At 33.5% G+C, this 13,302-nt stretch overlaps 1 protein-coding gene across 2 annotated transcripts in view; it reads right to left on the bottom strand.

Moving 5' to 3' along the window:
- Positions 1–1,654: 1,654 nt before the first annotated feature.
- Rnmt (RNA guanine-7 methyltransferase) overlaps positions 1,655–13,302 on the bottom strand; it is a 130,156-nt gene continuing 118,508 nt past the window's right edge. For both annotated transcript variants that reach the window (XM_090397359.1, XM_090397358.1), the window contains 2 exons: positions 9,735–9,768; positions 1,655–4,913 (listed from right to left, as the gene is read on the bottom strand). In XM_090397359.1, the coding sequence (XP_090253485.1) occupies positions 4,783–4,913; positions 9,735–9,768 (165 nt within the window). In that variant the 3' untranslated portion in view covers positions 1,655–4,782. The remainder of the gene's footprint in view (positions 4,914–9,734; positions 9,769–13,302) is intronic.

The raw sequence follows: 13,302 nt of genomic DNA on the forward strand, positions 1-13,302 counted from the left end.
TCGGCTCTCAAATGGCCATCAATGTCAAAGTGAGAAAATTTACCCCCCCCCCCAACTTCAAGCTATTAATTTAGAAGATTTAATAGGCATTCCAGAAGTTTTAAATCATAATTTGCAGTAAATAATACTCACTTTAATTTTTAGTAGCATCTATTGAGCATCTTACAAAAACTGATATGATCTGTCATTGTTGAATAATACTCCCATTCTCCATGACCAATGAGTAAAATGTGATTTATTTGGCAATTACTCTTTATTTCTTGTTAGAAGAGGGGAGGAAGAAAAGAGTGCCAGATGAAGAGAAGGAAGCGATATGTTCAGGAAAAAGATGACAAAAGGACGGCCTGTGGCACACAACTTAATAAATATGGGCAACATTTTTTGCCCATAATATTGAGTAAAGCTATTAATTTAAAGAGGATTTCTTGAGTTAACTCCATATTTTTGTGAAGGATGTCTGAGTTTCAATTGTAAGTTACTTTGCTGTAAAATGTATGTGGGAAAGATTTGTTTTGGATTTTCTGTAATAGTTTTCAAGGAAAGGAAAAGTAGCACTATCAGAACTTTGAACAACAAAAAACTACTGTTATATGGTATAGCAAAATATTACAATACATATAGTGCTTTCAACCCAAAAAGGAAAATACAAAGCTAATTCACAGCAAGAATAACAGAATTCAGACCAGTCCTTAACATACACGCACGCGCACCCCCCCCATACCTCTCTGAACATAGTGAATAATGTATCAACCATTGTATTAACACCAAGTTTAAAGAGGCTATTACAGTGACTTTTGCAACAGCAACCTGAGAATACTCAGATTCGTAGATTACCAACCTTGATAAATCCACTTTCCAACCAACAAACTGCAGGTTCGAATCTTGCCATGGATGTTTGTGATAGTCTTTAGGTGAAAGATGAATTTCATTGCTTGGTGAGAGACTACTGCCCCACTTATTGGAGGCCTGAAGTGGCTTGAAAAAATTTCATGTTTGGTCTCTAGTCCAGTTTTTGGACTATGTAAAAATAAAATAAAATTCCTTCCTTATATGCAATGATCAAAATTGATGTTTAATTATTTCGTGTACATGCATGGGGTACAAACATCATGATCACAAAAATAGCAGAAAATGATAGCAGGAATTGTCATTATAAGGCTGATTTGGATGAAGCAACTAACCCCAAAGGCCAGTAAACTATTAGTTAATTGCATATCCTCAAGTCAGTTTTATGGAAATAGGAACTTCAAATTTTCAGGAGGATAAATCCTATCTCCATGAGACCAGTTAACTCTCCTAATGAAAAGCCCTTATAATGGAGTCAAAGAGAGCTGTTATGGGCACCAACCATGAAAACAGTATTTCAGACATGTGGTTAATATAGTATAGCAAAGTGATATGCGGAGCTAAATGAAAAACACAGTTTCATGCATGCTGAGAAAAATTAAGTTACAGTTATCACAGAAAAAGAAATTTTACCTGGTCCAGAAATTATGATTTTATCGAAGGACTTGAACACATACACCTTGTTCCTGGTAGTATCTGCTGTCCAATTACAGATAATCTTTCCTAGTAAATGTGTAGGGTGGAAAATTTTGAATAAGGTTGACTTTCAACAAACAAGTGAAACTGTTCTTTTTAAAATAATGTTACGTAAAAGGTGCACAAGAATTTTATTGAAAAAAATAAAATAAACAATGCAAATTCTGTACAATAATGTTACATGAACATCCACAGTCATTCTGTATACATTTTAAATGCCTGAATATTCTACAAAAAAAATAATGTTCTCATGATTCAGTTGTGTGAAATATTACTGGTTTCTGAGGAGTGAGTTAGTTTTACATTTAAGATACCACAGCAAGTTAACAAGGTTGCATTGTTCCTCTCAATCACCGTTGTTTACACATTCCACATATATATACACATTTTTTAACTTCAGATGTTACTACCAAAAGTCAGGAACTAGAAAGAATAAGTATAACACAGTAATAGACATATTTCAGGTATATTTTCCAATATGTTCGGTAAGCTTTTAGATACTGTACAAACTTACTGTTTATTTATGAACATAAACACTTAAGTCTATAGCAGAAGTTTCCATAAATGAATGCTTTTATTGCCGATCAATCATCCAGTGTTTTTGAATGAACTATTTAAAGACAATTGTTAACGAATGCAAATAAATTCCTATCTTTTAGCTTATTGCTGCCATATTCAATCTTTGCCTTATCTTGAGGACACATCTGACACTTTGCCATGTCAGACATGGCAAAGTGTCTCAAATACTACTACTATGACAACTATTTTTAAATTTTACTCATGATTTGTGGGCTAAGAAGTATGTGTCCTCTTGCTTATACATCATGTACACAGCTTTTTTAAAATAAAGAACTGTATAAAAGAAGTAAATTTTCCCACCCTTAGCTTGAATGTAACCATGCTCTAGCCAGAAACAGAAAATTTGACTTCTGGACTGTCCTTTACTTAAAAAAGCTGTATGATGCCTGCTAAAACTAATTTCCATATTTCATCCCATGTATGCACCAATATGAACATCTTCATTCCATTAAAAAAAACATTCCAATGTAGCTTATTCCTCTTAAATACTCATACTACAAAGAAAACCAAATAATGAAACTCGTGTTAATTAGACCTTTTCTCCTATTTCATTTTATTACATTCTTTCTCTTATGTATTATATCATAACATGTGTTATGGCAGAATAACATGGTTTGCCAGTATAAACCCGATTTGCAGTAATGAAAATACAGTCAATGAGTTTTCTTTTCTGGTTGGATTACTGGTTTAACAGAAGAGAAAAACCCTTCCACCTCTTTCTATAAGAACGGCTAAATCAGTTTAACAGCATAAATTTAAATGTGCTATATTCTTTAAATGCTCCTGCATTCCCGACAAGATTCGAACCCAGGTCTTACCAATCAAACAGTATTTTATGTTACTGATTCATTTTGATTTTTTTTTTTTTTTTTTTAAAGGCAAATATTTTGGAGCTACAGCTTTTCATTTTCTCTATTTAAAGCTAAAGTTTAAGTCTCATTACATTTTTAAAATACCAGAAATGACTAAGCAGCACTAGTCTTAACACTAAGTATTTTATGTATTTACAGGACATTATAAACTTCAGAAAAAATAAAATAAAATTTCTGATCCAATTTACTACTGTATTATATTACATTTTCTTCCCCAAATGTACCAAAATGAATCATCAGGTGAATTAGAAGTTCAGTAAAATGGAGGTCAATATTGAACAATTCAATATACCTTATAATCCAGAGTGGATCCTATTCACCCAATGGTTTACAGCTCATTTATTTCAAAAAAGGAATCATTTTTTGGTTGAATAGAATATGCACGCTTATTGATTATTTAGCTTTAAGTTAAAAAGAATGTAGATATCTAAGGAGGAGGAGAGGATACTTTTACTCTCTCTCTCTCTCTGAATGTTTCCTTTAGGCCTCTTAAAATGCTTTACTTTCAAAACAATTTTCTAGTGACACACATAAATGTGTCATTACCACATAAATGCATTAGTTCCATCACTGTAGAGCAACCCCCAGTAATGGAGAACCACTAATTAAGAAATCCCGTAAGTATTATTTTTGAAGAATCTGAAATATATTTTAATATATATTTAAACTACTGTCCCTATATTAAGTTGAATGGTTAAAACTCCTATAAAATAATATACTAAATACTTTCATGTTTTGCTATATGAAAATGAGGTGCAAGTGCCTCCATAATTATTATGGAAGAAATGATACACCATCAGTTACAATAACCCACATAAAACATTTCTATTTGTATTTTGCATAAATGACCAGTAACTTTGTAGGAAATGTTTGTATAATTGAAATTCAAAATGAAACAGTTTTACTCTATATATGTACTACGGATACCCCCCCCATGCTATTATAGTTTGATGATATTAAAATATGAAACAATAAATTCCTATAGTGGTTAAAATGTCATTATTACAAAATTCTTTCTCAGAATGCATCAAAAGGTAATCTTCTGTTATTCTTTGAAAAGAATAACAAATAATTCCAATTACTGTACAAGTTCTCCAATGGCTGTTAATTCAGGAGAAATACATTCGTATTAGTAATTAATACAAATTGTACAGCTAGTATTTCAACAAAAATTAAAAATTCAATTTGAATATTACAACCATGATTTCATTCTTAGCAAAGCAAAATAACCAATACAACTGTGTACAAAGATTTTACAATGTTTTTACTTAGAGATCAAAGAACAATTTACATTTAAGAATGCTAATGGTGATGTTTACAGTAAGTAATGAAGTTGAAAATAATAATTAATAAACTATACATTTTTGAAAGAATGTTAAAACACTGAGTACTTTATTTTTTACTGTGAAAAAGATTTTGTCTAAAAAATTATTACTTACATTGGAAGGCATTAAAAATACAACAGCACTTTATTTAACAGCTAAATAACACTATCTTAAATAATACTGCTAAATCATTTTAGCATTTCAATTTGTAAAAATCCACATGAAAATTAAATTTTAAATGAAGAAATTTACTAGTAAATCTCAAAAATTCTAGATTGCTCAAAATAACATACAATACTTCCATTTACCACCTGTTCTTAAATTTACATCATATTAAGTGTAAAACCAGAAAGGGTATTTTGTTGCACTATAGATATATTACATTTCAACTGGAATATACTATGCTACGCAACATAATTACATTAAACAAATATAATATATCAAAAGATATTTAAAATCTTTTTTTATTGCCTTTTTTCAATTTGATCATTTTCTTGCGATGTTTTTTCTGATTTTTCCTTGACAAGATCTTGTTCTTCCTCTGAACCTTTTTCATCTGGTTTCACTTTTACAAATGCAAACACAACATACATACCTACAAAAATAATTGGATATTAATACAAAAACAACTGTAACACTAAATGTCATCTGAACTAACTCTGATATTAAATTTCCAAACAAATATTTATAACTTAAATAACAGCTTTAAAAAAAAGTAGTATTGTCTAAAAATAAGTTCCAAACAAATACTTGTCATTAGAAAGAACACATCAATGTGGTTTCAACTTTTTTTGAGTCCTTTCCAGAACGTGTAGAATCTTAAGAGATTTTCCAATAAATGTGAAGTTTATTCTCACTCATAAAGTTTTTCCTCCTGCAAGACAACAAACTAGAGAATAAATAGTCCTTGACTTATGTTGACTTGAGGCACTTGGCTGGTCTGGACAAAACAAAAGTCAAAAACATGTGCACTGCACAATTTAAAAATTAGTTAACCTGTATTATAACATGAATGTAATAGTTGGAATGCGACAAATTGTTCTACAATGTATGCATGTAACTGTTTATGTTTCTACTCAACATCTGTCTATGTGTGAAAATTATGGTTTAATAATTACTTTAAACTGTTTACCTTTTAAAATTCCATAAAGAGAAATTCTAGGTGGTGATGTTTATCACTCTTAACAATAAGAAAGTGAAACTGCAGAAAATTGGAATTAACTAGTCTGAAAAAGGTTAGATGGCAATCAATATCAAGTGAACCTTGGATATCTCTTGTATGACTGGTGACCATCATAAAAACAAAAAATTAAGGAAAATAATAAGAGGTGGTCACATGCAATCAAATGACAACTTGGTTTCAGAATCAAATTCAATATCATGCACTTTTTAAAAGGTGAACAAAGAGGTTTTGGAGGTTTCAGGAGATGAGAGATTTTGTTGATGGGATAGAAGGCAACTTTCATATTTTGTTGACATGGTATCCTTGCTGTTTTATCTGTGTCTGATTATATGTAGGGGATAATCACTGGTCCTCTAAAGTCTTGGCTTTCATGTTCATCTGAATTTTGTTGACTAATGTTATATATATTACTAGAAATTCTGTAAGCTCTTATCACATAAAGAACAAATAATGCCTATTTCTGTCCTGGGTAGTGATGGGATGTGGTGTGTAAGCAACATCTGGTATTTGTTGTTTACAAGATCAGCAATAGCTGTGGTTTAAATATACAAGACAGACATACAGGTCAGAAGAAGTATGCCAATCTGAACACACCATGAATGGTGATAATGAAAGAAAACACAGATCAGGACTGGCAGTACATACAATTGAAACCAAACATCAAGTATTATGGCAACAAACAAAAAATGCTCCATACAGATTACAGATATTTCTCAAGAACATTCAAAAAATCAGCTGAAATGATGAAACATCATCAGCAGTGCAATAAAAAAAACAAGGGATGATTTACATCAGGTCTGGTCTTCTCTAGTTCAATACAACATGCACATAGTTACCAGTAGTATGCAGCAGACCACAAACCAGCAAACATGAAAACAAATGTGCACTCTTCATTGTTATTCTTGTTCAAATATTTTCATTAGGTACATTACGTATTATTTAGTTTATTCACTTATTTCTTCTGATGATGTGAAATGCAAGAATTTTCACAAAACTAGCAGAGCATTCAAACAAAAAAATGAGCATCATATCCCATCTGGTCATTCTTGTGGAGTAATACCAACAAAACATTTCTATTATGTCCTTTCTCTACAGAAGCCTATGCAATGATTTGTTAATAATATTCTGGTGTGTGTCTTATGTTCCATCGAGTCATTTTCAACTCCTGGTGATTCTATGAACATATGCTCTCCATTGAGATCTGTCCCTGGCCATATCTTTCAGAATTTCCAGGCGCATTCCAGTTGCTTCTTTAACTTCATCTACCCATCTAATTCTTGGTCTTCCTCTTCTCCTGCTTCCATCAACTTTAGCAAGCATCATCATCTTCTCCAGACTGTCATTTGCTCACATAATATGTCCAAAGTATGACAATTTTTGATTGATGATCATAGCTTCGAGGGAGTAATCCAGCTTTATTCTATCACCGATTTATTGATTTGTTTTGCAGTCCATGGTATTCTTAGCAAGCGTCTCCAAACCCCATCATTGAAATGTCTATCTTCCTTCTTTCACTCTTTCTCGGAGTCCAACCTTCACGATTTTGAATTTTGTTGCAAGGCTAATATCTTTAATCTTTAAAGATCTTGCTTAAATTTGTCATTGCTTTCGTTCCGAGTAATAATCTTCAGTACAATACCCATCTATCAATTCGGGATCCTAGGACCACAAAATGGTTAACTGCTTCCATTTTCTCCCTGTCAAAATCATTAACTTCACATGTTGCCATAACTTTTGCCTTTTTGAGATTAAGTTTAAGGTCATATTTAGCACTTTCTTCTTTAACTTTCATAATAAGTTCCTCCAAATCTTCTTTGCATTCTGCTAGTAAGGTGGTATCATCTGCATACCTCCAATTATTAATATTTCTTCTGCCAATTTTAATTCCAACTGAGGACTCCTCCAGCCCTGCCATTCTTAAAATATTTGCTGTACAAATTAAATAGGTACGGAGATAAAATGCAACCTTGTCATACCCCTTTACCTATTGTGAAATACTCAGTTTCTCCAAGATCTGTTTGGACAGTAGCTTCTTGTTCATGGTCAAGATTCCTCAGAAGGATAATGAAATGCTCTGGTACTCCCATTGTTCTTAACATATTCCACAGTTTCACATGATCTACAAAGTTAAAAGCCTTACTATAGTCAAGGAAACAAAGGTAGACATTCTTTTGATATTCCTGTACTCTTTCTATTATCCATCTCACATTGGCGATCTGATCTCTTGTTCCTCTGCCTTTTCGAAATCCTGCCTGTTCACCTGGCATTTCTCTCTCTTCATGAATGGTTCCAGTCTTTTCTGAACGATCTTAAGTAAGACTTTACTTGCATGAGAAATCAGTGTTACAGTTCTGTAATTTTTGCACTTTCTTGCATCGCCTTTCTTCAATAAAGGTATATAAACTGATTTTTTCCATTCCCTAGGCCAAGTAGTTGTGATCCAAATTTGCTGACATAAAGCTGTTAAAATTTTAACTGCCTCTTCTCCCAGGGCTTTGAGCAGCTCAATAGGTATTCCATCCCCCTCTGGTGCTTTTTTACTGGATAGCTGTTGCAGTGCCCATCCTTTGTGTTTACTTTTCTATTCCCTGTCAGTTCCCTGATCTTTTTGAAAAGATCTTGTTTTTCCTTTCTTGTTCTGGTCTTCTCTATTTGTTGGCATTCCTGGTTAAACCATTTCCCCTTGTCTCTTCTAGCTTGTCGTTGAAACTCTGCATTCAAATGCCATACTTCCTGCAAATTTCCCGTGGCCTTCATTTTCCTCCTTTCCTGAGCAGTTTTGATGACATCTTCTGACAGCCATTTAAACTTCTTACAAGCCGTTGGAATATTCTTCTTTGCTTCTGTTTTAATTATATCTTTAATCTCTCATAGTTCATCTGGTGTTCTCTTTCACACAAATTGAGTGTGTTGAATCTGTTCTGTATACTAATATTGTATTCATCCAGTATGTTTCCAAGATCATATCTGATCAACATTTGTGTCGTTTTCAGTTTCGATAATTTCACATTTCTAGTATGTCATTTCTCTACAGAAGCCTATGCAATGATTTGCTAATAATGTTCTAGTATACAACACTTTATTCTCTTGCTTACTCTCTTCCTTCTATATCAATGACAATTTGCAACTGATAGCAAATCCAATTCACAGTTTTACTGTTGCTAATTGCATTGTACTTAGCTTTCTTATTTGACAAAAGCTTTGTACTTAGCAGTGAACAAAACTTCTAAAATCTTAAATATCATCTCCAAACCTTTATTTGGTAGGGATCTAATAACCACAACCATGTTTAAATGAGTTTTGCTAAACCACATTTAGCAAAACTCATGTCTAATTTCTCTTCAGCAGAACTTTTTCTCCCACTTTTACTTTTGATAATATTCAAATTTCAAGACAAGAAGAGATAATTTTACAATCATATGTTTAGGCTTAGGATCAGGCTAAAGTTCATGTTGATAGTTTAATGGAATATAAATAAAAAGCACACAGGAATGAACTGAGCGATGGTATAATAATTTCAGATTTCTCTCTCTCAAAGAGACAACACTAGGGACCTGATACAAAACAACAAACATGCACACAGGCAACACTCAGCAATACCAAAGATAGGTTTAAAGACAAATCCAGAAGGGCACCAGTAGGTATTGTAGGCTGAGTGGGAGGTATAAGAATTATGGTTTCTTATATCTTGAGGAGTTTCACACAACCATATTTGTTCAGATTAGTTTTTGGTTTTTAGAGCAGCTGCTAATTCCAAAAAAGTTTCTTGTATTTGCATTTGCTGTGATGAATGCACAGTTTTTTTCCATTTCATTCTGTGAGTAATGTATGGCATGATCTGCTAGACCAGATTGTCCATAACCTTACAACCATGTCAAAGGGTGCATTCTCATAAACTTTTAGTCACTCTCAAAACTTAGTTTCAAAGGCAAATAGTTTGGCTACTTGGCTATAAAACAATAATGGATATTTATTATTCTGACCAAATGATGCCTGGCTCTTTTTTTTTCTCTACTTATTTATTCTAATTAGAAGAAACAGTTTCAGAAATGAAAGATGCTTGATATACTCTTTTTCCCATGAAAGGGAGAAACTTTCACTCTTTTGTCAGGTAGGGTAGAGAAATCCTAACCAATTAATTAATAACTATTTTAACATGTTAAAGCTTGCATTATATATAAACAAACTGTTTTCTTAATATCTAATAAAAAGTGGTCAACAAAATATACTTACAAGCTGCTTCCCACTCAGCTTTGGACAGTGTACCCTGCAAAATTAAAAACTGATCTTAGCAGAGAATATTCATGACTATTATTAATACATTAATTTATTCTACAAATATAAGTTAAAGAAGATGGTCATTATCAGTCAAATGATGCGATTAAGATTTATTCTCACCCACAGTTACCTTTTACTGGACACATGTTTTGACTCTAAACAGATTAACGTAATTTAAAGAACATAAAAACTCCACTTTTGGGTTCTTTAAAGAGCAGTATAATTTCTAATTCAATATTCGAGAAAGATAAATTTCTACATTTTAAACCCCTTCCCCCCCTTAACTGTTTTACCAACACAAACATAAATGGCACCACTTAATCACTCTGATTTCTGCAGTTCAACTACCCAAGGAATGAGGTCATTTTCCTTGATAACGTGGATATTTGAAACCTCAATTGGTCCTTCCCCTTTCCAACTCCAGTGATCAAGCTGGAAGAGATAATCCAAGTATCTGCTGTAAATAATGATTCAACATACCAAACAATCATAGATAACACTCTGCTCTCCCACCATTCAGTCTTTTCTTAACCACTTCTCCTTCCAAGCATGCTGTAGAGCAGCGTTTCCCAAATTTTTCCTATAACGGAACACTTCATAAATTCCTGAAATTTTAACAAAACATCTTGGTTATAGTCGCAGCTTTTAAAACCATTCCAGGCTCATATTAATATTAATTTTGATAATATTTCACAGAACACTTATTCACTTTCCGTAGAACACAATCTGGGAAACCCTGCTGTAGAGATAGCCTTTCCTCTCTTCAGACCATAACTTCACTCTCAACCTTGTGTGCCAACACTATCATCATCATCAAATTCCTACCATGTACCCTCAAGGGTGTACAGGATATGATAGTACTACATGAAAAAAATTACATCATTACTAACTTCTTATCTACAATTTTCCTCCAAATCAGTCTGTTACTTATCTCCGATCTTATATTTCTATCATCTAAGGCACTTTGTACCGTATCAATCCACCTATATCTTGGTCTTCCTCTGGGTCGTTTTGCTGACAACCTGGAAGAGAATACCTGTTTTGCTAATCTTTCTTCGCCCATTCTGTTTAAGTGACTATACCATCTGAGATTAGCTCTGCTAATGCATTCCTGAATGCTGACAATGTCAAGTTCTTTCCTAATATCCTCGTTTTTAATATGATATTGCCATTGATGCCATCTGTTCATGCCTATAATCTTTCTCAGGACTCTCATATCTGCGGTCTCTAGTCTTTGGTCAAGCGTTTTACTTCGATCCATAAGTTAAAACTGGTTTAAACACTGTCTTGTATACAGCTAATTTAGTGTTGCGACTAATTTCTCTCTTATTCCATATGAATTTATTCAATTGACGGCCTACCATACCAGCTTTGTTGATTCTGTTGTCTATTTCCATATTTAATTTACCATCTTCAGTAAAAATCATGCCTAAGTGGCTGAAACTTGTTTACACAGGTTCTCCATTCACAACACAGTTGACATTTTCAATGATTCTGCCTATTTTCATTGTCTTTGTCTTTTTATTGCTGACCTGCATACCATATCTATAACAACATTTATTCAATTTAGTCAGGGAATCTCGCAAACTTCTAGAGGATTTATTTAGAAGTATAACATCGTCTGCATAAAGCAAAGAGCATACATTAACATCTCCAATTTTGATATCATGTTTAATACCACTTTTCTTCATAATGTGATCCATATAGATAACGAATAACAGAGGGGATAATGTACATCCTTGTCTCACACCAGATTTAACATTAAACCATCTTCCTGTACTTCCTTCAATTCTAACTGCCGACTTACAACTCAAATAAAGACTAAGTATTGCTTAATATAATGCCCCATTGACACCATATAACTGCAGCGTATTGAATAGCTTCTCTCTTGGCACCTTGTCATATGCCTTTTCCAAATCGACAAAACTTAAATACAGATCTTTGTTATATTCCCATGCTTTCTCGACTATTTGTCGTATAGTGAAGATCTGATCCTGACAGCCTCTATTTGGCCTGAATACAGCTTGTTCTTCACCAAGCTTTTCTTTCACAATTCTTCTCAACCGTTTCTCAAGTATACTTGCATAGATCTTGCCAGGAACACTCAGTAGGGAAATACCTCTGTAATTCTCACATGCAGTTTTATTTCCCTTTTTATATATGGGTACTATGAGAGCTCTACTCCAATCATCAGGAATTCGTCTCTGTGTCCAGACCTTCTGAACCATGCAGTGCAGCCACTGTAAGACTCTCACACCACCATATTTCAGCATTTCTGGTCGAATATCATCTACTCCTGCTGCCTTTCCACATTTCAAGCCTTTGATGGCTTTTTCTACTTCGAGTATAATTATGTATTCCTGACTGCATGCCTGGTCAGTGTTTTTCACCACTGTGCTGTCATCTCTGCTTCTTTCATTTAGCAGTTTTTCAAAGTAATTACTCCATACTTCAAGGATATCTTTTTCTCCCGTTTTCATGTCACCTTTATCATCTCTAACTCCTTTTACAGCTCTTTCCTAAGCTTCTTCAACAACCTCCAGAATATTTTGCCACCTTCTTGATATTTATTTTCTATATTCTTGCCAAAGTCCTCCCATGACTTTTGTTTAGCTAGTTTTACACAGTGTTTAGCATTCTTGCATTTGTCTCTGTATTCTCTAAGAGCACAAGCTGACTTATTTGACAGGAACTTTTGATATGCTTTCTTCTTTTCCTTCACTGCCTCTTTAACTTCCTGTATCCACCATGGAGTTCTAATTTTTCTATCCTTGCAGACAACTTCACCACATGCCTCTCTAGCTGAATCAATCAGGGCTTTCTTCAAGGCTTGCCACTGAATCTCCAAGATTTGATTCCTGTTCTCAAACTCTTTATTCCAAATGGTATGATTTCATAATTTCTTCTACTCAATAGTCTGATTACCATTTCTACTTTTCTGATCCAAACAAACACCCAATTTCTTTTTTCAATATTGATTCCATACATGACATTTCAAGACACCTATAAGCATAGCAGTGCTGTGTGTGGGTGCAGATGAGGAACAAAACTTTTTTTTTTTTTAATTTTTGGAATACTTTATGAGAAAGGCCATTTCAAAGGACAGTGATGGGTGGAAAAAAAGAGAAGCAGGTTTGGTGTATTTGCAAGGGATGATGGGCAGCTGCTGCTCTTGTATTAATAAGTGCAACACAGAAAGTGGAGGAATGATGGTTACCAATCTGTTGGAACAGTGACCATAGAAGTACTACCTGTAGAATGAACACAATGCAGAAACAATGTCTGTGAGATAAAAGTTGAAGTGAATCTAGAGATCAACTATGAGCCTAATTGCTCACCTCAAAACAAAAGATTTTAAAGGAAGTTTTAGATGCACCACCCCCAAACATGAGCAGTATTCTAAACAAGGACATATTTAGGATTTGTATATAGTTAAGAGATAGGTGTAAAATAGTCTCTTGAACGAAAGATAATGCCTAATTTCTTGAATGCTCAGGAGGCTACTGATGTGGTGCGTTTATGC

Source organism: Typopeltis vanoorti, chromosome 9, assembly GCF_054136105.1.
Source record: "Typopeltis vanoorti isolate ZY-2024b chromosome 9, IOZ_Tvanoo_1.0, whole genome shotgun sequence".
Taxonomy (NCBI): domain Eukaryota; kingdom Metazoa; phylum Arthropoda; class Arachnida; order Uropygi; family Thelyphonidae; genus Typopeltis; species Typopeltis vanoorti.